This window comes from Amblyomma mixtum, chromosome 5, assembly GCF_055824585.1.
Source record: "Amblyomma mixtum isolate Tamu chromosome 5, ASM5582458v1, whole genome shotgun sequence".
Lineage (NCBI taxonomy): Eukaryota > Metazoa > Arthropoda > Arachnida > Ixodida > Ixodidae > Amblyomma > Amblyomma mixtum.
In genome coordinates this window covers 20,014,490-20,040,735 of record NC_143016.1, presented here as the reverse complement: position 1 = coordinate 20,040,735, position 26,246 = coordinate 20,014,490, and the positions used below count along the sequence as shown (strand labels likewise).

The following is a 26,246-nucleotide window of genomic DNA, read 5'->3' as shown; positions in this document are numbered from 1 at the left end:
AAAGTCGTCCGCGATGTCACTGAGATTTATTTTGCGGGCGAGCTCTTCGTGCCCACGGAGAAGTTATGCTTCCTCCTGACCCCATCGCTCACTCTACCGGGAGGGCTAACTCCGTTCTAACCAAACTCCGCTAACTCCGCTCCAACCCTAAAGCAAATATGGTTGGCCTCATAGGCGCCGACTGCTGGGGTGGCTGGAAGGCTCAAGAACCCCCCCCCCCCCCCCCCCCCCTTCCGCAGAACGGAGTTAGCATGCTTACGATACTGCGGGGGTATAATAACATTCAATCGACGATAGTTTATCAATCCTGACTGAACCATGGCTAATCTGTGGCTAATTTACGAAAAATGAAAGTTTCTTGACCTTTATTCTATCTTGCAACAGTGCATATAAACATATATTGCTTCTTTACAGCAACATTTAGGTGCCAGCACACGTGCTGTTGGAGACAAAAGAAAGAAGAAGTGGCAGTTCCAAGCTCCAGTGGCGGCCAGCAGCGCTCAGGAATACGGCAGAGCTCCAGCGGCTAGCTGCGCTATCGCCGCCGTCGCCGGCGTCCGCTGCATGGAAACGCAACCGAAACTGCCGCTGTCGTCATCACGTTTTTGGGCGGTTCTCAGAAAGCGTCTGGCAACGCTGGACGGCAGATGGAGATGTAAAATGGCTGCCGAAGTGCTAATTAAGAAGGGGAAAAGAGGAGCGGCTGCGTATTTTCAATCGGAATGTGCAAGAACAAGCAACCCAAGGCAGCTGAACGAATTATTGGACATTATTCTCGACCCTCGAAAGCCCATCGACATATGGGACACCATAGATTGGTGCAAATGGCTCATGGCTGGAGGCAAGACTCCGGACGAGTTCTCCCAGACAGGTAAGCAGCCCGTCCTTTTTCTGTCGGACGCATTTCGAAGTGTCACATCCTAAATCGCGTCGCCTTGGCAGCTGCGATCGCTGACCAGTGCAGACAAGGGGTGCTCTGTTTCGAGTCATCGTCGCCGTCGTCGTACAGCGCTGGTTCTTGTTTCAACTTTTGTCATCTCTAGTGGGACGCTGCGCACTCACCTTGACGCGTAGGCGCTTTTGTGCGTGTTGAAGGCTGCACAGTGCTTTTTTGCACTTGTATCCGTTGCACTACGACAACAGCGTCGTGCTTCCTTAAAAAAAAAAATTACCCGATGTGTCCTGGTAACCAGGTGGAGAGAACGGTTTCTTTCTCGGAGTCCACTGTGTTAACGCCTAGGAGTGACGAGTTGACTGGCGAGTTGAAAGTTGCTGCAACACTCGAATTGGCTGCGTGCGCGTTACAAAAAGTGTTTCGCTTTTCCTATCTGTTAGCACATCCGGCATTTCGATGAATTAACTTGGCCCTGAATTTTAGTGCGCGACGCGAAAATGACAGGTGGAACGCCTCCAGCTGCCTCGCTTAGCTTGGACGCAGTGTTCGTCATCCCGGAACGTGTTCCTTGTCTCGACGTCGTGCGGCTTTCCCAAGCATGGAGCGCTTGCTTCTGTTGGGAAACATATGTGCTTGCGGTTTTATCTTGTTCTAACCACCTCGACACTGTTGACGCACGCGACCGTGCAGTTGTTTTGACTGGCGAGGTGTGGTACGGCCAAGGATTTGGCGACGCGTCTTCGCTGGTGACGGTTGCGCAACCTCCTGTTTGCGGTGCCAGCCATGTAGCACACCGAACTTGGCACGCTCATTTAACTTTTTCTTGACCAGTGAACGCGATAGCGCTGCGGATAGGTTATTGGCCATGCGAATGGCAGGCGGGGTCAACGTTATTAACTTCCTGCAGGAAGGTTGCTGTCACTCGCGAGTCACCATAGACCGTGATTTGCGGCGAAGTTTGGAGGCAGGGTCGGATAGGAACCAAGTGCTTGTGTACAATTCGATACTTTGTGATTAGTGAAACATGCACGGATTGAAATTGCGCATCGTATCGTCCTATATCTGTCTATTGTATGTGTTGATAGTGCCAACATCTCTGCTGGAAAAGTTTGGGAGGGGAAGGGTAACCGAAGTGGTTAGGCTTTTGTTGTCAGCATCATACACTGTGCACACATTGTTTCAGTCCCGACAATTAACGTATTTCTGTACTGCTTTCATATCCATCTGCGCTGTTTTAAAATTGTGTGACCTTTCATGGGCACACAGTCATCTATGTTGTGCTTCTGGGAATTCTTACAATTGAAAAAAAAAAAGAAAGAAAGATGCGGAGTTACTTTGAGTTCCATTTCAGTCTTTGATAACCTTTTCATCAATTTTATCACCAACTGTAGAGAGGTTTGTCTTTTTTTATAGTAGTCTATCTGGCTGAATGTACAGCATAAGTTTGCTTTTCTGCTTTTTTTTTTAGTGGGTTTGTATATCTTTTGTTTGGTCTATTAAAATGGCTAGCCATAACTGGCAAGGGGTGCAAAACATGTATTGTGTGCATGGAGTAAATATGCTCTTGAGGAACATAGCCCATGTGGCATATGGAGGTAATGGAGGGAACTCCTGCCTTGTCTTAGGATGGTTGCTTTTCACCATAGGCTAAGGCACTTCTTTCAAACGTAAGAAAATTCACGCCTGCCATATTATATAGTTCTGAAGATAATGAATTAACAGACTGGGCACAGAAGAGGGCTAGAGGCCTAAGCAAAAGAGGAAAAGAGCGATGAATTGTCTGTGTTTAGCTATAGAATACAGTCCAGAGGAAGAAAGCAAATATACACACATTGATGATCTGGGTGCACTGATGGCTACATCAGCTATTTTTGGCTGAGGATGCAGCTGGGGAAGAAAGTGAATACTGAACAATTCTCTTTTCTTTAAATTGAGTTATAATTCATTCTTTCAGGAAAGGTTTATGGACGGACAGTTTAACTGGCACCTTTAACTGGACAGTTCACCTGGCTCCTGTAGTTGCAGTACTAGGTGGTCTGGCAGGCCTGTAGCCAATTTTCATTCCGCAGGTTTAATACAGCAAGAGCTGTATCTGCGACTTTCCTCGACCGAGTGTCACCTCGGATGTCCATTACGAAATTACGAACATGGAATTTTCTGGTCCACAGTCAGGTGCATTGTCTGTCGTGCCACAGGCTCGGACGCACACTTCCATGCACAGTCACACCTGGCTGTGTAATGGGGAAAACTCTGAGATGGCAGTAATGCCCATCTGCGCTCTGGATACTTTGCGCTCATTTACAGTATAGCTCGAGACAAAGGCGCCCTCACTGTACCGAAGTCACAGAATGTGGGAGTCTGCAAAGGGGTTGCAGTGTTATAAGGAAGGTTGTGGCATCACTCTTACGGTGGGTGGAGGTGTGAACCATACCGTGGAGGGAGGTATTAAGGAAAGGGTGAAAGGGGTAGAGATAAAAAAGGACAAAAAGGACACAGGTAAAAAAAGTCCTTGCATTAAAGACAAATAAAAGGCAGTGACTATGGTGCTTCAGATTTTTTTTAACCTATTGTGATGAGCTTGCTATTTTCAGTGTTGTCTGTATAAGTCCATTGTTCAAGCCTGTTTTCTGTACACCTTGCTGACTGTCATTGTGCTTCCTTTCGTATAGTAAAGTCACTAGTCGTGAGCAGGCTTTTTGGTTGGTTTTATGTTGATCAACATCCCAAAGCAACTTGGGTTATGAGGAACACCGTAGTGGATTTCTTTAATGTGCACTGATATCACACAGTACATGGCCCTCTAGTGTTTCACCTCCATCGAAATGCGACCGCCCCTTCTGGGATCGAACCTGCTCTTTCGAGTTCGACGAAAGCATTTGTTGGGCGAGTTGGTGTTTTCGATGATCCATAACTACAGCGCAAACGACAGGACAGAGTTTGGTGTCCCTTCTTGATCTCTGTTCTGTCGTTTGCGCTGTAGTTATGGATCTTTCGAGTTAGCAGCCTAGTACCATAACCTGTTCATTGCAATGTGAAGTCTCAGTGAAAAGAATATAGATTTTACTAATGATTTTCTACTTGCACACCTTTTGAGTACATAGACATTTAGGATAATTAACCTGGAACTGTAAGCGGCCACCACAACCACCGGCAGAAATTTCTGGTGTGTTCCAATAAGGAAAGGTGTCCGGCAGGGAGACACGATCTCGCCTATGCTATTCACTCCCTGTTTGCAGGGGGTATTCCGGCTCCTGAAATGGGAACAGTTGGGGGTAAGAGTTAATGGATGGTTGGTGTATGGGGTTTAACGTCCCAATGCGACTAAGGCTATGAGAGACGCCGAAGTGGAGGGCTCCGGAAATTTCGACCACCTGGGGTTCTTTAACGTGCACTGACATCGCACAGTACACGGGCCTCTAGAATTTCTCCTCCAAAGAAATTCAACCGCCGCGGCCGGGATCGAACCCACATCTTTCGGGTCAGCAGCCGAGCACCATAACCACTGAGCCACCACGGCGGCAAGAGTTAATGGAGAATACCTAAGTAATCTGCGATTCGCTGATGACATTGCCTTGCTAAGTCACTCAGGACATGAACTGCAAAACATGATCAATGAATTAGACAGGCAGAGCAGAACGGTGGGGCTAAAAATTAACATGCAGAAAACCAAAGTAATATTCAACAGTCTAGTCTAGCAAGAGAACAGCAGTTCTCAATTGATGGCGCAGTGCTGGAAGTAGTAAGAGAATATGTCTATTTAGGGCAGGTAGTGACAGCTGATCCGGATCATGAGAGGGAAATAACTAGAAGAATAAGGATGGGGTGGAGCGCATATGGCAGGTGCTCTCAGATCGTGAATGGCAGTTTACCAATAACCCTCGAGAGAGAAGTATGCAGCAGCTGTATCTTACGGTACTCACCTATGGGGCGGAAACACGGAGGCTAACAAAGAGGGTTCTGCTTAAGTTGAAGGTGCAGTGAAGAGGAATCTGAACTCGTCTTTCTGCTGCGGGAACTCAATCTACACATTCTGAGCATTCTTAGAAACTATGATTTATTGCCCTGTGTGGTCGATTTCCCTAATTAAATCGAAGTGACGTTCGGCTCCCGCCTTTTTTTTTTTTTTCAATTCTCCCCGTATGGTGGGTGGAGTCGACCAACGCGTGCCTTTCACCCAGTCCCTTGGTGGCTTGCCGCTCTGCCATCGGCGGAGTAATACGTAGTAATCCATAAGAGCAAATAGTCCGTGCATATTTTTATTTCTGCGGGCTTATTTTGCGGCTATATTATCTGCGAATGAAACTATTTATTTACAGAAACCTAAAAAACAAAATAAAGCAAAAGCAAAGCCTCCATGGAGCTGGCTAAAGGCAGTCCACGCATTGGTCGACTCCGCCCACTGTACGGGGAGAATTAAAAAAATAAAGGCAGGAACTGTACTTTAATTCGATTTAATTAGGGAAATCGGCCACACAGGGCAATAAGTCTCGGTTTCTAAGAATGCTCGGAACGTGTAGATCGATTTCCCGTGGCAAAAAGACGAGTTCAGATTCCTCTTCACTGCACCTTTAAGGACAACGCAGCGAGCTATGGAAAGAAAAATGATAGGTGTAACGTTAAGAGATCGGAAGTTAGCGGAGTGGATGAGAGAACAAACATGGGTGTTGACATCCTAGTTGAAATCAAGAGAAAGAAGTGGGCTTGGGCAGGGCATGTAATGCAAAGGCAAGACAACCACTGGTTCTTAAGGGTAACGGATTGGATTCCAAGAGAAGGCAAGCGTAGCAGGGGGCGGCAGAAAGTTAGATGGGCGGATGAGATTAAGAAATATGCGGAAATGCGGTGGCCGCAACTGGCGAAGGACAGGGTTAATTGGAGAGACATGGGAGAGGTTTTTGCCCTGTAAGAACTGCTAAATATATTCGTTAAGTTGTTTCAAATAACATAGTTTTTCTTTTGTTTCTTTTTTTGAAAATGTTAAGCTGCCAAACAGCCTGTAAAAAAAGAAACGCGGACCAGGGAAAACCTATAAGATGCTTTTTGCATGTTGGTCGAATGTCTTAGGCTTGGTTGTTTTAAACTTGCATGTTTGTTTGGTTGCCTCGTTATTCGCCAGTCTTATATTGCCTCTTCCAAATGTTTGTACAGGCTTTGTGTGGCCTTTCTACAGATATGTCTTGTGTGAAAAGTGGTGTGTTGACTGGAGGTACGTAAACATCGTCCAGTAGATTGCAAGTGCATATTGAAGTTGTCTCGGTGACGTCTGTCAAGTGTGATGTTGCTTTATCTCGGAGGGAGAGATAGCTGCAAAGGAGGGATAGTAGCAGCTGACATCTGCTTAGCTTCCCTAGTATCGTTGTCTCTGACAGTTTTGCTGTCCATGGGGTTTCCCGGGTAATCAGATTGCAATAAAAACTGGTGATAGCATAAAATCTCTCAGGTTAAGTCTTCGGGCTAGTAATACAGTGTATAAATTCTCTCTTCTGCTCTGACCAGAGCTTATATTAAGCAATCTCTGTCATAGTTGTTTCATTGGTGATAATATCATCTTTCAGTTCTGATGTACTTTAGCAGAGCAGTTTATTGTGCCTGCATTTTTGCTCTAGGGAATTCACCAGATTAGTGCAGGAAATGAATGACCACAAAAATAGTGGTGGGAGATGGGGAAGGGGGTGAGAAAGAAGATAAATTCTCTTTTAGGTGAAGCTTTGAATACATGTGCTTGTAATAGTAGTCACAGTGTTGGGAATATAGTTGGTTGAGTGTATTTTGCGCAGCGAAAGAAAGAGAAGGTCACCCTGTGAGGTCTCGCTGACTGTTAGTTGGGCCAGTGCTGTCAATGCCACACAGGTTATCTTGTTAGTCTGGGTTCTTTGCTTTTGCTTCCTCTTTCGGAGATAAGGTTTGTTTGGTCAGTGGCATGGTGTCAGCCCTTTGTTGTTCTGATTACAATGTTTACATGCGTGCACACACATACCAGTTTACAGTCATTGGTCTTTTGTTACTTCTTTTCATTGCTATCTCACACTACATCCTGTAGAAACATGGATTGCTTCATCTGTGCCCTTGTAGTTTTTTTGTCATGAATAGCAATCGACTCGTCACTTTTCAAGCTTGTGCAGTGAGCTATGGGGCCATGATGGATAGCCTGCTAGAACACTTTTTGACTTGTCAGCTCTGATGTTGTGTATGCAGTGCAGGTTAATCTTATACGACCAAATTATGGGCAAACTTGTGTACTTTGTGGTACAGCTTTTCAGTAGAAAGCATGCATTTTTCACTTAATGGAAAGTGCTTCAGTCTCTAGTGATCCATAAGTACTTTGGGAAGCCGTTGTTTCAAGCTAGGACCTGTGCCACTGAAGGGTACGCTCATGTTTCAGTTCTAAACAGCCCTCATGTGAAAAATTTATGATCGTGTGATTTTAGCATACCTTTGAAGTGTATTGACTACATGCAAATGCAGCTTATACAGCTTATACAAAAGGTTTTCAGAAGTAGCAGGTGGACTTGCTTTTCCTTTTCTCTTTTTGTTGGAGCCTTGAGTGCTGAGTATCCCCCAACGCTGAATTGTGTTTGGAGAACTGCTTTGCAGACTCACTAGGGTTAATGGTAATAAATTGGGATGGGCCTCAGATATATGGAAGAACCTACACAGGCACAGTCATGCCCTTCTGCTGTGCTTCTCTTTGGTTCTCTCTTGAATGCTGCGCTTGTTAATCATTGGCTGTAGCTGTTACGCACAGTGCTGTGTACATAACGTGCCTGACTTGATGTCACCAACAGCAGGCCTTACTCTGTCCAGAGCTTAAGATTGAAAACTAAACATTTTGACAGATTTGCCCGTCTGGTTGAGTTTGAAGACACTAGCTGCTGCTCCCACTCACCCCTGAAGAAGGAGCCAAGCCCGCTCTAAAACATTGTGCTTTAATATTAAATTTTTTGGTTAGAGATGCGTCAAAGTTTATTATAAGCGCTTATGATACATGTCACAGTGCCAGCCACACGTAACCATCTTATGTACAAGAGAACAAAATTTTAAAATAAAAACGTGCAATGTATGCATGGAATTAGAAACAGTTGTACGCACTTCCTTGGTTAAACCAGTGCCCAGAAACATGGACCTGAAGAACCACGAAGGAAGACGGGTGGCGAGATCATTGGAGTTGGACAGGTTCCTAAAGAAGAAACAGATGGTTCTGTATGTTGACGCGTCCAAGTACAGAACGAAGGAAAATGCTAGGGCGGTAGCAGTAGTGAACGCCAATGGGAAGATAATTACTGGTGCATCAGCGCGCACAAGGACAACACAAGCAGCGGGAGAGATCGCCATAGCTCTAGCCCTGACTGAAGCCAATCGGCAGGGACTGAGTTACTGGATAGCGACGGATTCCCAGGCTGCAGCGAGGGCATACAGAGATGGAAGGATCGGCCGAAAAGCCGCGAGTATCCTCTTCGAACAAAAACAACACAGACATGGATCAAACAACACAAACATTCAACACACCATCATTTGGGTCCCTGACACTGGGGTTTAGGGAAATCTCATGGCAGACACCGTTGTCCGAGGGCTCACGAACCGGAGGGCGGGTTTGCCGTTCGAACCCTTCAGCACGCCAGAATCTTACGGGGAGGCAATGAAGGCGTTGTTGGGAGTGCGCAAGAAGTATTTGGCTCCGGCGGATATCCTCTACAGAGAGCAGGCCACCACGCTCAGACGACTACAAACAGACACCTACCCAAGCAGAGCCATATATCAAAATGTGGCCGAACAGATACGCGAAAGAGTGCGAGTGGTGTGGGGGCTACGCCACAACGTACCACGCCACCTTGGGCTGTGAAAAAAGCCCTTTATTACCAAAGATAAATAGCCCTAGTCTAGAGCAGTGGGAGGCCCTCCTGGCTGACTCTGACCCGAGCACACAGCTTATGCTGGTGACGAGGGTCAAGGCAGCGGCAGAGGCCAACGGGATCTTGGAATAGGGAAGACCGACCATTTAAGCTCCACATCTATCTATCCCCAACCCCATACTCCCTAACTCTTCCTTTTGTAACAATAAATGTTTTTACTGCTACTACTGTACGAAAACAGTAAGTTGTCCACTAGTGGAAGCTTGAGGCAGGTGCAGTGCTCCTGCATTATAAATCTGGCAGTGCCGAAGTTTCTTTCACTTAACTGCTTGAACTGGTGGCTGGAATGGCCATTGTTTTGTTGGAGAGGAGAACATGTTTGCAGTGTATGGCGTACTTCTACAAGACTGTCAGTCAAAACTGTGTAAGCTAGATATTGATTCAGCAGTCAAATACTCAGTCAGCTCGTCTTGCTTGGCAGTCTTGTGGTTTTGCTGTGAGCATTGCTCTACTCAATATTTAAGTCTTGGCATGGCTCTTTTGCGAGGGGCTGTTCTTGTACATTGCATGTTAATGGTTATGGAGATGTTGTGATGAAATCCCTTGTGCGCTCGTGCCTTATTCAAAGGTGTCAAAAGTGGGTGTGCAGAAATGTGGTGGTCTTGTGCTCCATGTTCGGGTTACTTTCTTCTTTAGAAAATGTTATGCATGCCAACGGAATTTCTTTTGTTATGAACTGCTACGACTAGGACACCTTAAGTGCTGGAAAACCTCTCTGGTGGAGCTATCAGCATACACCACAGGGGCCAGCAGAGCAGGGAAGAAAGCAGCCATTGCCCCGAGCACGTTGTATTGTGTGCTGCGAAAAGGGAGAAAGAAGAACAACAGCATAATGATGTCACTACTGGACAGAGCTCCCCGTGTGCTGGTGGAAGAGTGCAGCTCCCAGCATGTTAGAAATGAGAAGAGAGGAGGAAAAATATCATGTGCAGTATGGCAGCTTACGGGTCTTCAGAACTCCTCTGGGAAAGTGCAATCCTGTGTCGAAATGAGTTTGCCGATGCAGAACCCACTGGAAAAATGGGGAGATCCATGGGGAGGCACCCTTTCTGCAAACTCAAGACATTTTTCACTGTCTTCAAGAAGTATTGAACTGTCACTTACATGGTGTGGCAAGAGCAGTTTTTAATAGCATTTTTGCTGATAGCACTTATTGATTAAAAGAGTTAGTCACTCATTTGCTCTAACTGTACCCTTCAAAACTCCCTCAAAGAGCACTAGTCCATTTACTACGAAGCATTAAACTCTTACTTACAATGCTATTTAACTTGCTATCAGCTAAGGATCTGATGTCACAGCTGATGAGAAAAGAACACCTGTAATATGTCTGACCTTAGTGTACCAGGTAAACTGATGTGTGATCAGTAAGCTTTGGACTCATATGGGAGTGTGCAAGAAACCATGGATGCTACTACAGATTTGGTTAAAGAGCTGAGCAATTTCAGACAAAAACAGACATGCCTCTTGAAGCAGCACGATTGCGGGCATTCTTTTTTGGTAATAAGGAGAATGGAAGTTTTGTTAATTACTTTAGACAAACTTGAGCACATTTATTTGAAATCTGCATGAATATGAGATTGCACCCATATGTTGTAATCCTGATTCTGTTTACGTTTAGTGCTTGAAACCGGGTCAGGAACTTTGTTGTCTAATAATATTATGCTAGATGGCTGTTAGCATTTTGGTTGGTTATCATTCTTGTAGTTGCCTGTAATGGCAGAAGTCTCACAGTCAGGCCTAGCACAGGTTTCCCTCAGACAGATAACCATGGTGCTTTCATCTGTGTTTGTGTTGTCTGGTCCTTGATCACAGTGCGACGGTACGACAATGCAACCACATGTGGCCTGGTATGGACAGCAAACTTTGTGGCGTACCGGTGCCGGACGTGCGGCATCTCGCCTTGCATGTCCCTGTGTGCCGAGTGCTTCCAGCAGGGCAACCACCAGGGTCATGACTTCAACATGTTCCGCAGCCAAGCAGGTGGCGCTTGTGACTGCGGGGATGCCAGTGTTATGCGTGAGGATGGGTGAGTGTCACGTGCCAAGCGAGGGGTCTGATGTTGGCCAACAAAGAGGCGTTGCAGAAACTGTGCCATACTTTGTGCGTCTTATCAAGGCAGTTTAAAAACCGCATCAGCATTGGTCTGCGTGCATTACGTAGCACCATAGCGCCAATAACACCTGCCATGCAGGAAAGCTAACCTCTGGAGATGTGGTGAGGGTAAGCCTGCTTCTTGAGTCGACCGGAGTTGTCCGAAGTTCGATGACCTGCGGGGAAGCTAACGCCTGGAGGTGTGTTTAATAAAAGCCAGTTTCTTGAGTTGCCGGGTGCCGCCCGATGTTCGATCTATTGGATCTGATTGCTAATTTTTGTACGATATAGTCATATGTTTTCCTATGCATTCACTTTGTAGCTTTACAGTGCTCAGAAATTATTCAATACAAAGGATAATTTGATCCAACAGAGTTTGATAAAATATTCTTCAACTTTAAACTTGAATGTATTTTTCAGAGTTCCGACTACAATGGCCTTTACAGCTAAGGCTGCTGGTGAATGTGGTATTAATTATTTTTCAGGGGGATGCATAGGATTAGAGGGGAGACACTTGTAAAGGCGCTTCAGTGCATGTTAATCAATTTTTGCACTGTGGTGATATTTAATGAGTCTTAGTGTATCCATCTGGGCTGCATAATCTGCCTGTGTTTGAGCAGTTGAGTGTCCTACGTATGGACAAAAATGGGCCATATTTTGCTAATGTAGTTTTTTTCTTTTCCATTAACATAAGAATGCATGGAAAATGAAATGGAAAAATGCTGTTATTCTCTCTGTGCTGGACAGACGCAGATCATTTAATTAAAAGGTAGGCTATTGCATTGCACTAGGCAGAGGAACAAATAAAACTGCGGCAAATTGTTGGTTTTCACACATGCTTTATGTTCGCACTATGCATTGATGTTTCAATTGGGGCTTAGTTGTTAAAACAAGTTTTCACTGTTGCATAATGTGTGAAAGCTTTATTAGTAGACACAGATGTGGTCATGAATTCTTTATGAATCTTCAGATGTGGAATGTCGATCAAGAAGTGGGGTGAAATCTTTAGAAACATGCCGTGGTGATGAGTGATGTTAGCAATCCTGGAGTGTCACTTGTATCACTGAACAGCAGGGAAGTGAACGGCTACTTATTCAAGTGGGAAAGATGGCGCTTACTACTCTGCTTAGCTCTATAGATTTTTATAATGCAGGCAAATTACATAGGGTCAGCGTGTGTCCCGTCGTCTTGCTTGCGGGAGCGACGATTCCTTCCGCTTTCTCTCCCGTTTCACGAGGTTATTAAGCAGTCCTCCTTAAGAAGCACAGGTCACGCAGCCGCCGAGGACGAGGTGACATTTTTGCACAAAACTGGTGCCCCCGACACACACACAGGGTGATTTAGAATCGTAGAGGCTCCCTGCCTTTGTCTGAATCAACTCTTTGATGGGAGTCTTATTACCTCACAGTATTGCATGAGGGCAAGAATCGAATAGATTCAGAATAACAGGTAGGACATCATTATACGGTTATAAAAATTGGAGCATGAATGAGGCTTGTAAGAAAAATATGTAAAGGAAACTGCATGTCAAGCAAGAAAAAACACTGCATATGAAAGTTAAACACAGCGAAGAATGCAGGAGAATGTGGGTAGAACATAATTGGGCAATATTTTTGCCGAAAGTGCTACTGATTTGAGGTTTATGAATTTAGTCTCATGCATTTTGGTGAGTTTATTTCTTTTTCTGAGTGCGAGTTTCACTGTGGTCAGCCAGTTTACCTCCTGTGTTCCTGTGGTGTGAACAGGTTCTGCCATCGACACGGCCCCAGGGCCCAGGTGGGGAAGCCGCCTGCCCCTCCAGATTTGCTCTGTGTGGCCGAGTCCATGATGCCCCGTGTCATCCTGCGCCTCGTTCAACACCTGCGCGAGCACAGCGACGCCGCTGATGGGGGTGAGTGGTTGCATTTTTTTCGTTGTATCTTAAGTGCTGGGAAGATTGTAGGCTTCTGCTTCCTGTGTGGGAAGAGGCATCTGTTTGTCATGTGAGATGTGCACCCGAAAGAGAGTAGCTAGAACTCTCTCAGGCCGGGGTGAGTTCAAGAGCTAACCTGAGTAGCTGTAGCACTAATGCAGGCATCCGAAATACTTTGAGAGCGAATGAGTTTGTACCTTTCCCCTATTTCAGCTAATGTTTTAAGGCAAAACAATCATAATTCTGAACTTGGAACTAACTGTTACAGTAGAGTCTATCTTTAGCAAAGTCACTCGGACCAGCAAAAATCTTTACCATGTCACTGTCTTGATGTCAAAGCATTGATGTCATCGCAATTTGCTTGTGAAAGCAGGTGTTGGTGGGTTGACCCGCATTTTACTTTTTTTGATTTTTGTAGCTTATAAAAGTTTTGTTTTCAGTGAAGTCAGCTACTTTGTCATTAGAATGTAGTAATTATTGATACAGGCCAGCTTAATTTAAACTCAGCGTCATTTTAATGCTGTTACTAAAGACACTGTGGCCCACTTGAGCCTATTATCAGTGAGTTTGTGCCACAGCTTTGATGCAACTTTAGTATCCTTTTAACGTGACAGCGTTAAGGTCTGTGTTCGGCGGAAAAAGTGCTGTTATCATGCAGCTCATTGTGCAGAGACGTCGTATGCGGATCTGTGGAATGAAAGTGATTAAAATACATGACATGTAATGCAAATTAAAGGCCGCCACATGTCTAAAATGTTATAACTTTATAAAGTAAATGATTTGCGCTTAAAGATAAAGTTCAAGAATTTCAGTCGCGATTCGAACCTGCGATCCTTGGATTGCGAGTCAGACAAACTACCCCTAGGCCATGTTGGCACGCTTGTATGGCTTGGGTAGTCGTGTGGTTTGTCACATCAAGTGGAATCGTAAGACTGTATAGTAATGAGTATGTGTGTAATTGAAGAGGTTCTAATTGTGGAAGTAGCAATTAAGTGAGTAGCAAAGTGCATGTTGGCATTGCTTAACATGTCATAGTGGCACTGGCATGCAGCAGTCATCAGAAAACCCTCATGATCTGGCGTTTTTGTTTTTCTTTTATGCACACACTAGTAGTGGCATCTTTATTTGCGAAAAACTGATTTTCCTGGCTATTTGTGCACATAACTTGGTTTGTTATACATCATTTGCGAAGCTTTTGAAAGGAAATGCATGCTGACAGTGTGGTTTTTGCTGAGAGGCAAAGGAGGCCCTTCCACACGGTCTAGACCCTGTTTCCTTCTCTTGGTCCAGGAGCGATGGGCCAGAAAGCAGTGCAAGAGGCAGACGGATTCCTGACCATGCTGCATCAGCTGAGTGAGATGGGGGCCGTCATGCGGCAAGTCATGACCCACGCACTCACCAACCCTCTAAGCTACCGCACCCTTACCTGTGCTGCTGCCAGTGAGTGTGTGGCCACTTTGTTGGCCACTTCTCATGACCTGCTCTCTGCCTACCATGGCAGTGGGAATCTGTGTACCTCTGGCTCTGGGCAATAGTGCAAAACCTTATGGCAGTACAGTTTAACGCAAAAAATGCTCTGCAGAAAACCCAGTGTTGTCGTTGGTGTCGGCATTGGGAGCGAAAAATTCCCAGAGAGGCAACCTAGGTTGCCCACCTAGGTCACGCGACCTTGTGGCATCATCATCACAACCTGCCCTCCAGATTGTGAGCAAACAGACTACCATGGCAGGTGGCAGTTAAATTAATGATTAGTCGTGAGGGGTCACTTGGGAAGAGTCACCTGGGTTGCACAAGCCCCACTGGTTACAGCACCTGCCATTGCAGGGCCATTGCTTAACCGCTGCACCACTGTTCCAGGAGTGGTATGAGAACTCCCAGGGATCTATGAATGTAAAGTCGGGAATGACCAGTTCCACATATATGGGCGTTATTGACCCATTAACACTATTGCGTCATAACCTTAAGGCGGAGTTTAAGTGTCCCCTCCTGTTTTCTTGCCTAGTGCCCCGCCCCAGTGGCTCAGTGGTTATGGTGCTCGGCTGCTGACCCGAAAGACGCGGGTTCGATCCCGGCCGCGGCGGCTGAATTTCTTTGGAGGAGAAATTCTAGAGGCCCGTGTACTGTGCGATGTCAGTGCACGTTAAAGAACCCCAGGTGGTCGAGATTTCCGAACCCCTTCACTATGGCGTCTTTATATCCTTAGTCGCTTTAGGACGTTAAACCCCATGAACCAAACCAACCAAACCATCTTCTTTTAGTGAGTCACCTTGAAGTGGCCATGCAGTGGATTTTGGAACCTTGAAAGAAGCTGCTACAAACCCTGAGCTTTTAAAGTGCTGGCACTACGCCAGTTTGTGGTGCCATGCCTTTCACGCTTGAAAGTGTTGGTGGCACGAGCATTATAACACAGTGTCACTTGGCGCCTGTTCTCTTAGTTTATTGATCAGCCACCTGTTTAGACTCCCCTGAGACATTCCCTTCTTCCCGCTGCAGTGGATGTGGAGGACGAGGCAAAGGCGGCCTTTCTGCGGCACAACCTCGAGTGCTATGAGGAGGCCAAGCGGCGGCTGCAGAACTGGGAGTGCCCACCTGAGTACCAGGGTAAGCCTCATAGGTGTAGTATCCGTCATAGGTGTAGTATTCGTGCACTAGCCCGGCTGCTGCAGTCTAATTTCGATGGAGGTGAAATTCTAAAGGCCCGTGTACTGTGCAGTGTCAGGGCACGCTAAAGAACCTCAGGTGGTCGAAATTTCCCGAGCCCTTCACTACGGCGTCCCTCACAGCCTGAGTTGCTTTGGGACAGTAAAACCTCATAAACCCATAATCCCTATTTGTGCACTAGGACAGTGCTGTTGAGAAGTGCAGGAATTTTCAGGACAGAGGGGCAGTGTCGTAATGAAGCAATCAGAGCTTACATTTAGAACCATAGTGGACTGCCATCATTCCCAGCCCATGTGCGCAGATTGATGGTTTCACATGCAGGCTAGTGTATTGAAGACTGGAAAAAAAAATAGTCAAACAAGTGCTCATTTCTCTTTGTTCTTTTTTCTTGCATCTTTTGTATTTTTTATTCTGGGTCCATGGTACGCTCAAATGGGGCTCATTCATTTGTCAGCCTTTATGCTTACTTGGTAGCTACGTTGTGTTAATGGGTGGAAATAGGTGCTAAACTAAACCCAGTGGTAGTAAAAGGTCCATGGCCGAGTGCTGATTAATGTAGTGAATGCATATCAGGAAAAGTGCAATGGAAAGCTATTGTTTACTTTTGAGTACCTTTTTTGAAACTGAATATAGGTGTAAGTCAATTTTCGGTGTTTTTCTTTGCATTTTTTTATTTATTCCAAAAACTTCTCTGATTTGTTCAAAAAACATGGCTGCAAACAGCATAGACGTAGAATGAATACACATGCTCATACTTGATGAGGATGTTTAATTTTTCGGGGCAGTGGCAACTGCAGCCAAGTACCAGCCACAGACTCATAAGCTCATAAGTGAGCTGTTATTTGGACTGCAGTAAAACTTAGAGAAGCCAAGCTCTCTCTAGGTCATAATGAGCTAGACAGTTGTTGGTGGGGGCTTCAGGCTTTAGTACTTGTAACACTTGTGTAGCAAGAGTGGCTAGTTTGGGTAAATCTTACTGCATGGTTTTGGGCTGACTGCAGTGCACTAGAACTATTAGTTTGCAGAAATTCCAGCTAACTCATGTGCATTCCACTGTGGGTAAGCCACTATCATTTGGGCTAATAAAGACAGCAAAATCAGTGCTCTGGCCTTGTTAGTGTCTTTTATTCATGTGCATTTGATGATTGAGACATACATGATAACTGAAAGCTTGTGTGCAGCATGTGTTTCCTAGACTACAGAATGATGGGAAGCGCATTTTTTGCACTGCTGGTGGCAGCAAGCGATTTGAATGCCTTCCACTCTTGTTCCAGTGTCTGAGTACAAGATGTTCACAGAAGGTGAGCTGGTGAGACTGGCTGCGGTGTGGCTTTGTTGTGCTCTGGCACTGTAGTGTTGCATGGCAGCTGCCCTCCCTGCCTCTCACCAGCTGCTTCCTGTTAGCTCCCTCTCACCATGTTAAGTGGTTCTAAGCCTATGTATAGTACCTGCTAGCACCCATTCTGTAGTACTGGTCCGTTTTCAAAGTGCATGTTACGGATCCTAATAAGAACCATTGCAAGAAACATTTTAAGGTTGATTATTACTTGCAGACTTCAAGGCACTAAGAAAACCATATGTGGGCACTGGTATTGGCAGTTTTTTATTGACGCCGTCAGTGGTTTCCTTCCCTGACAAGGCCCATTACACTGTTATTGAGTTTTCTAGGCATGGACATGCGTGTGCACAGAAGTATGCATACGCACACGTGAGCACAGAACGGGTGTGGTATACCTTGATGCTTTGAATTGACAATCACACATGGAGTCTAGGTGGGGCCGACACCTCACAACTCTACGTTCTCAAGGCTGGTTTTTTTCTGGCAGTGTTTGTCAAATGCTGAAGGCAGTATGAAAGAAGTATGGAATAATGTATTGTATGTTTAACATCATTGTTTCATGATATTGCTTAGTCTTGTTGATGTGTGCATTCTTGGGAAGCTACTCTTCGATAGCTACCTTCTTTTGATGGTGGAGCTTGACTTTATCTTGTGTGTGTTGTTCTCTTTCACCATTTGATGACATGTTAATGTAATGGTAAGGGTAGTCTTTACTTTGCCTGATAGATGCATGAACAGTGGAACTCTACATCTCTACTGTAAAATCTCTGTAATTTATGCTCAAAGGTAACTGCAAATTTGTTTTCGAGTTCTGCAGAATTCAAATACAAGTTATCCTGGTTGGAGTGACTAGAAGATGCACTGCGTTGCGTGACCTGTTCAAATTACTGTGAACTGCCGCACATAAGTTGGCTCCGAATATAGGTAAATGTCCAACTCGCAACCCTTGCTGGCCAAAAGCACTTCGAATGTAAGCGAATGCGTACATCCCCTCTCTGCCGTTGCACTCTTTATGTTGTTTCTCGCGGGATAGCATCGCTGTGCGCGCACAATGGTGCAGTTACAAGATGCACGCACAATGGTGCAGTACCAGCAGTCATAGGCAACAAAATGACAGCCCATCCTGCCTTCCATACTCGTCTGCGGCTCAACTTGGTAGGGATAAACGGACCTTCCAATGCAAACTGAACTTTCAGCAATCCTGTAGTTTCATATTCCAGCACCACGTGGCCACGCATGCTTTGAACGTTGCTAGAAGTTTGCTCTCGCGCACCTGCCACTCATGCAGTAAAGCGACTGCCAGTGTTAGCAAGCTGGGTAAATGGCATGAAATTCGTATTTTCTTTAGTGGAACTGATTTGCATACAAATGAATGATTTTCTTTGACACATGGAGCTCAAGACATCCTGGCAGGAACTGGCACCGGCCCTATCCTCCCTTCGTTGATTTGAAAGCTCGTTGATTTGAACTCCACGGGGTTGCCAACGTGGTTCGAATTAGCTGAAGTTCGAACTAACGAAAAGTGAACAGAATAAGTTTTACACTGTGATCGGAAAGCAATCAAGTAGTGAGATTACCCTATTTTATTCTTCTAAAGTATTCCATTTGGGCTTTTTTTTTCTGGGAAGGCAGTGACCAACAATATCTGTTCTAAAGTCTGGACTTATTGGACGGCCTTTTTTCAAAGCTGAAGAGGTGGGTGGTGTTCAGTGCATCCAAATTTGCTCAGCAGAGGGCTGCAACCGAGTCGTGAAGGGCGTGCAACTGCCGGTAAGCATGTCACAAGGCTGGAAAACTGAGCAGTGTGGGTCTGTCTTGTGAACGCAGCTTTTCAACCAAGACGATAGTGCAACTGCCACAACTCGCAAATTCATAGTTGCGAGGTCGGGTGGCTGGTAAGGTTGAAAGCGAAAGTTGCCAGCATGGCCGCACCTGATTTTCCAGCCTTCCAAGTCTGAGTTGCTAACTGCCAAGCCAATGAATGGGCTTTCTGGCAATATCCTGTTTCTATAATCGACTGGCATCGACTTCATGCATAGTTTAGGTCATCGCTTGAAGCGTTTTGGCACGGTAATTACTGCAGACAGAGACAGACAGCATTTTTAAATCATTGCATCGTGGCACACCGCGCAGAGAACATGGTGTTGCTGTCTATGATTTTCTTTACCTGCCCTCATGCTGCCAGGAATAGTTAATTTGCGTGGTCAGCCATGCATCAGCATAATAGCTGAAATGGAATGTTGGGTTATAGGCACTGTACACTGGGAAATGTAGTGGCAGCCATTATGTTTTCTTTGGGAACAGTTACTTTGATTTAGAAATGCTGTGGTGTAGAGTGCAGGAAGGAATGTTGAGGCTGCTCATGTGTGGCAGAAAGTCAAAGCGACTTTTGAGCTTCTGCTGTCGGTCAAGCTCTGTACCATTGAAAAGCTATGATGTACAGGGCCCTCAAATATGAAAGGGAACAATCTGTTGGAAAGACGAATTTTTTGGTGATTGAAATGCTCTACTAAGTTGAAAATGCCTTTTAGATAAAAGTGTGCTTGACACACATAATAATAGATTAGCCATTAATTAAATGCTCAAACATTGTTCCCCATCATATCGGAGGGACCTGTACGCTGCCTGTGGAAGTGAACTTGTTCTTACATTTCCAGAATAGCAGCTTAGCACTCAGAAGTGATAACTTAAAGCACACTTCTGTGAAAACTTGGAAAATAGAGTCGTCTTTGTTTATTTTATATTGGTCATTGGATTGAGCTTTTGCTGTTGGCAATCCTTTTTTTGAGAGGCTTAATGTGCTTGGGACATGAAGATTGAAGGGCTGTTTTCTAGGTAGCAGTTCTTACATGTTAGATTTAAGGGATGTCACTTCCTTGTAACTCTTCATAATGCTCTGTTATCGAATAAACTGCCTGTTTTGGGAATTGAAGGTTATGATGACAACGTGTGTGCAGTGTGAAACTGGGTTCATTATTTCGGCGGTGAGCCATTGTGGTGAAACTGCATCGCTTGCACTTTTTTGCAGCATGCCTTCTCTACCCTGTACTGTCGCACTTACGTTAAGATGTGTGTATGTTGTTCTCGCATCTGTCTGTGTTGGATCGAACTAATCTAGAATAATTGGCGACGATGTTGATATGCATCAAAAACAACCCAGCGGTTGCGCCTGCTACTTCTGTATGTATCTGCTAATTGCATAGCTGGTTTAGGACCTGGCAGACAAGCAGCCAGTGTTGTTTCAAAGAAACGTGGAATCTAGGTTCTGGCATGAGGTGTCTGCCATAGGCCGCATGCTAGGGATGCTGTCATAATTGTGTCATCGACGACTTCATCAGTAATGGCTTGTGTTGTTACATAGCACGAAAGCATGCCAAAGCGCCCGCAAGAAGGAGCTCTGCATGGTTGCTAGCACTAAAGTGGTGGTGCATGCAGGCAATACCTGCTGTTTTTAAGCTGCATTTTTTAGTGCACGAGTAAGTGGAGCTGCAGCCGGTGCTCTATACAGAGCTATTTGTCCTCTACAATGAATGCAAACGTAGCTGCACGTTGGTGCCTGTTTGTTGGGATAGCTTACACACCTGCCAGCAGCAGCTCGACTGGCATAAAACTTCTAAAGTGATGCATGTGTGCAGTTAGCGCTGCAAACTAACTTAAAATAAGCAGGAGCATGCAGGAAAATCAAGATCAGTGAGCTTTATGTATCAACCTTGAGGAGACCACTTTATTTTCATTATGCATCTTTGGAAGGCTGCCTGCATTCACAGTTTCTTATAGACCTGGATGTCATAAATATGTAATTAGTCATGCAGGCAGCAGCCCTTTCTGGAACTTTTAATGCAGGAAGGAATTTAGTGCCCACATTTTATGCTCCCTTTGGCCACAAAATTTATCCGCCTGATTTGTCTGTCTGCCCATTCATGGCCATCCTCTAGGGCATAAGTGCACAAGGTGCTGTTTGAACGAGGTACAAAAATTGTTTCCTGTTTCTTGTAAGTGCTAGTTAACAGTAATGTCAATTCGAGTTGTACAATCTACGCAGGGTTTTAAATTATCACCTACAGTAGCAAAGTTGCGAAGGAAGATATGCAAGGCATCACAAAGGGGATCGTTGTACTGAAAAGGCTAGGCAGCGACAATGTATACCTTCAAAGTCTGCCTTGAGGGTGCCAGATGATGCCATGTGCCTGCGAACTGGGCTACGCCTGCCACACCGAGACCAGTCAGAATTGCCATGAGGGCACCAGGTGGCACCACATGCCAGCGAGCTGGGTGCAGCACTCCTGGTGCATCTGAAACAACCAGCGCATGAGCACCAGCGCTGCACGATACGGTAGCAGTATGCACTATGCTAAAAGTCTCTATTATGCTATTATGCTTGTGTCAAAGTTAGTGTCATTTCTTGCATTGTCTACTTCATCGTTTGCATCATGGCATCATTCCATGGCCAGTCCGCCCCCGTTCCGTGACTCTCTTGGAATGTGCTATCCACACAGGATAGACTCATTGCAAACATGTGCTCATTCTCTACACTCCCGCTAATCAGTCGATGCTTGAGATGGAGGGATCATTTCGACTTGCCTCAGAAAAGTTCATGCACAAACTGGTTTGCCGTGACCTAAGAACACGGGTCACCACACATGCATTCCTGCATTGGGGTAGCCTAGGCATAGCACGGATTGCACTGCTACTTTTAAGTTTGAAGCATTGCATGATAAACTCATAGCGTGGACTCTCTGATTAAGCCTTGTCGTCCTCGTTTCAGCCTTTTGGCTGTTGTCTGATTTACATTCCACTGATTACAATGTCGCCCTCTGCTGAGGTCCTGATTGCGGAGATGTCGCTGCCGTTGCACAAGGGCTGCATGGTGCCTCTATCTAGGGGGAGCGGGCTTTTGACTATGGGTTTGAATTTGGGAGCTTATGATGAAAATTTTTTTGTGATGCACTGTTTGGCTAATGACTCTAGCAAGGATAGGTGGAAGCCAGTCTGAAATAACTTAGAGTAACTATGGCTTTGTCCGGAGATTCTTTCCAACTGCTTGGAAGTCACTGTGTTGTCTGTAAATTCGCAAAGAGCTAGTCTCCTTGTTTATCAGCTTCGCATATGTTCAGGATAGACATGAACCTGAATCAATGCTTCTTTGCTTCTGTCTTGAGCCATTTATGTTTGAGTGACCTCATACATTTCAAATGACAGCATTTGCTGTGACATTGAATGGCCTCGCCTTTGCGCGACTCTCGGCTGAATGTCGAAAAAGTCTGTGTAAGGTATTTCTTCTGGCAGTAAATGCACAGGAAGCTGACTGTCTCTAAGGGGTCCCTAGCTTAGGGACTTTTTGAGTCGCACATTTTTACCTAGTACTGGTGTCAGTGGACATAGTTAAGTAGCACTGTCACTACTAGACAAGTTTACAGTGGAATCCATTGTATATTTTTCGTATCATCTATGGTTAATGTTCTGATGGGGAGCCCTTTCCAAATATGGCGACATACTTGTTTCCTGAGCAGCTTGCTAATACAAGATTGTTGTCGCAAAGCAACATATCTATGAAAAATTGGTTTGTGGGGTGTCATCAGCAGTTGCATAGAAACCCTACTTAGTTAAAGCAGGGGCTCTCAATATTTTTAGCCCCGGGGAATTCCAGCAGCTTTCAAAAGGTGCTGAGGAACCCAGCGTGTCCTGGCTTCCGTCCCGACCGGTCCGGCATGCTGACACATGGCAGTCCAAGAAATGCCAAGATTTAATAATGACTGGCTGTACATTGAAACAGTCTGTAGTGAACAATTACTATGTGATTAGTCCCTAATAAAGTAGGTAAAGAGACAGTGGGGGTTGTAGCATGCATGAGTTCAGGTGCTCAGGGAACCCCAAAAAGCACTTCAGAACCCCGGGGTACCACGGAACCCATTTTGAGAACCTCTAAACTAAAAAGTTCTTTAGACATTTGCGGTATAAATTGTTACACTTTTAGGCAGTGACACGGTACTTCCTCTTGCATTGATTTTCCTCCACTGTGTTTCTGTGCAGAGGTTAGCTCGCTGCTGCCTGATCTGACGCACAACAGCTTCCTGGAGGAGCTGGTCTTCTGGATGGTCTACTTCGAGTTTCCCCAAAAGCTGGTCTGCTTCCTGCTTAACATGCTGCCTGACATAAATTACAAGGTACGCCTGGTCTGCCTATCAGTCTTTACTTTGTGACTGCGGGAGTGGGGTACATCCAGCAGCTCAGTGTGTTTTGCAATTTGCACATGGCAAGTGTTAGGCAAAAAATGCTAATAGGGTAGCTCCAACGAAGTCGAAAAATCGTTGACATACCTTTTTGCTCAAGCTGCCCCTATGAAGTTCCTGTTTCTTGAATAACAAAGGTTAAGGTGCAGAAATTTGCTTGATAGTATTTGTAGTAGCCTTCATGTTGCATGGCTTAATGATTATAAAATTCAGTTTTGTAGTGGTCTGTGTGGTATACATACAAGTGCAAATCAAATTGTGCGAGGTAAATTTTAGCTTTTGGTCTTTGGAGAATAATGTGAAAACGTATTTCTTTGCACTACTTTCTCTTTCAAAGGCCTGATGTTAAAACTCGCTAGGTTAGGGCCAGACCAGTTGTGTTATTGCCTTGTGTGTTTCCAAGGCTGTGTGTGTCTGCTATGAGAGTAGAGAAGTAGACTGGCTATGGGGTTTCTATAACCCTTGGCTTTGGTGGCCTTGTGGCAAGTTGGAGCAGCAGTTTTGGAATAGGGCTGGTTGTGTGTTAACAAATTTGCCACACACAGCATCATTCAAGTATAAAAGGAAAGCTCTTAATTACAAACTTTGTGAATCCAATTTGTTTATAGTTTCCTTGATGTTATAAAATGGAGCAGTAAATAGCAAGAGTGAGCACATTACGTTAGTCACTTACTTGTGACTTGAACAACAAAAAAAATGCTTCCAGGCTTTTAGCTTTTTCAAGAGATGCATTAGCACTAACAATAGTCGTGCTGTACACTTGTCCCTTCTCCCTTGAATAGGCCCACTTTCAGCAAGACAGCTAAAATTTCATGACCAAGGATAGCAAATTTTCGAAGGTCCACATTCCTTGGCCCACCTGAATTCCAGGTTGACTTGAGTAGCACATCTCACTGACAGCACACTGTGTGAAGGCTTATGGAAATGAGATTTACCCTTATTCCCTGTGTAAAACTTCCTGTTGGAGTGTCCGGTGTTGTTTGACTCTCTCCGTCTCATTTGCAGGAGGCATTTACGCAGACATTTGTGCAGCACTACAGTCGCATCAGCCACATGCTGACAGAGTCCAATGACTCGGAGACCCTCTCCAACCGGGTGGTGCATGTGAGCGTGCAGCTGTTCTCGAACGAGGCGCTGTCACTGCGCATGACGCGCCGTGCCCACCTGCTGCACATCATGGTGATCAGCCTGCGGGCCATGATGTCCCTCATCGTGCAGCAGAGCACTCTGCACGAGGGCACTAACCGCAACTTCCACTATGTCGTCAACTGTGGCCACCGCATTGCCAAGGACCACTGCTACTGGCCCCTGGTCAGTGACCTCAACAACATCCTTACTCACCGGCCGGTCGCCATGGAGTTCCTGAACGATGCCCGCCTCCTGGACATGTGGTTCTCCCTCCTCACCATGTTCCAAGGCAAGTTCTTTGGGCAAGATGCACTTGGGCAGCTGAGTAAGGAATACATGGGATCGATTTCAAGCTCTTGCATAGCTGGATTTCATGAAAGAAGCTGCAGAATATCACCCGTCTTTACTATACAAACTTAGCACAGCTTAGTGCACCTATGTTTCCTGTAGCTGCTCTGCGCTACGGTGGAGCTGCACCCCGTCAAAACTGCTGAACAAAAGTGCGGCCCTTACGCGAGTACCGTAAAAACCCGCGTATAATACGAACCCGAATATAATACGGGGCTAAGATTTAGAGACGCGAAATGGGAAAAAAAGTTTCACCCGCGTATAATACGAGTAACACAAGCTCATAGAAGACATTTATTCAAATCGCATCCCGCACTTCACTTCAATTACTTTGTTCTTCAGTAGCGCTTTCTTCGAACATTTCTTTGTCCGACAAATCATCCCAAATGTACTCATCTTCCGTGCCATCGAGGGCGTTCGAGATGCTGCACTTCTTAAGCCCGCTTCAGCCGCCCGGTTGGCGTCACTGCAGGCTCACCTGAGTGCATCCACTCTGCGTAGCACCGCCTGACTGCGTCCTTGAACGGTTTGTTTACACAACCATCAAACGGCCGCGAAAGCTTTGTCGCATTCCGCTGCACACGAAAAGGGCTTCTTTCTGTTGTGGCCATCCACGAATGCTTCCTTCGACGACACCAAACTGCCTCCCGGCCGCACCGTTGCCGATGTTCTCCGCAGCCAAAATCGCTTGAAAGTAGCCGAGTACTGTTTTCGAGACCGTGACATCGTGCTCTCTAAAACAATATCCACTTCACGAAGCGTGCCTTACATGCTAGCACGTGTGTTGTCAACAGGCGCACGGCACACCGCGACCCCCCGGCGCACCCAACGGATCAACAAAGAAACGACGTCGTGACGTCATTTGTCGAGAGTAACGAAGCCAAGCCGTAGCCACGCGCCAATAGCGAAGCGAAGCCATAGCCACGCCGCAAAAACGAAACCAAAACATCGAGCAACTTCGAAAATTTTTATTCGGATCCGCAAATAGTACGAGGTGGAAATTTAGGACGCTAATTATGGGAAAAAAACCTCGTATTATACGCGGGTTTTTACGGTATATATGCACTTTTCTTGTAAAATTTTCTTAAAGTAGCTGCCCATGCCTCTGCTAGTCTTGTACCGAGCTTAACAGTTATATGTTTTGTTTCCTTCAGTGGGTATATGTATGACTTATAAATGGACTAGGTTTGTATGTCTAGGTATGCTCTCTGACCTGGGAATTTTTATAATTTGGGTCATCCCGAAATTCGTATCAACCATGATCATATCATTGAGAGAGTACTGTATTTGACTTTTGATAGGGTGTATGGAACTCAGGCTTGTTGCATTTTTTTTTTCCGCCGGTGTCGGCATGAAAAAGTACAGGTTGAGAAAAATAAGAAAGTAACAGTTCCTTGTTTATACAGAGGTATCTCGACTGGTGTCTTTGAGTATGAATTCGAAGTCTATAGGAGACTTTTATCATCTTTCATCACTTTCTGTAGGCTGCTGTGGTGTGTGGTATTGCTCTCCTTAGGGCAGTGGAGAAGGATGTCTCTAAAAGTGTGGTGCATTGTAATGCTACTTGTGATACTCATGGTCCAGGAAGATAGCAAAATAGCCTGGTGTGCAGATTTAATTTCAGTTGAGTGATGAGTCGCTGTGACCAACTTGTCACAAGAAGCATTTGCTTGTTTGCTTGCTGCGGACTGCTTGGCATAATGCCATTTGAGTGCATTACTTGGCCAGAGTG

The 26,246-nt window shown here is 45.4% G+C and overlaps 1 protein-coding gene across 2 annotated transcripts in view; it reads left to right on the top strand.

The window, feature by feature from the left end:
* The first annotated feature begins 549 nt into the window (after positions 1-549).
* Positions 550-26,246, top strand: part of Ubr3 (Ubr3 ubiquitin ligase) — an 82,735-nt gene continuing 57,038 nt past the window's right edge. The window contains exons 1-8 of one of the 2 annotated variants that reach the window (XM_089543556.1): positions 550-871; positions 10,618-10,831; positions 12,642-12,787; positions 14,099-14,248; positions 15,302-15,409; positions 16,744-16,770; positions 22,839-22,972; positions 24,044-24,455. In XM_089543556.1, the coding sequence (XP_089399682.1) occupies positions 565-871; positions 10,618-10,831; positions 12,642-12,787; positions 14,099-14,248; positions 15,302-15,409; positions 16,744-16,770; positions 22,839-22,972; positions 24,044-24,455 (1,498 nt within the window). In that variant the 5' untranslated portion in view covers positions 550-564. The remainder of the gene's footprint in view (positions 872-10,617; positions 10,832-12,641; positions 12,788-14,098; positions 14,249-15,301; positions 15,410-16,743; positions 16,771-22,838; positions 22,973-24,043; positions 24,456-26,246) is intronic. The other variant, XM_089543557.1, reaches the window with a different exon arrangement.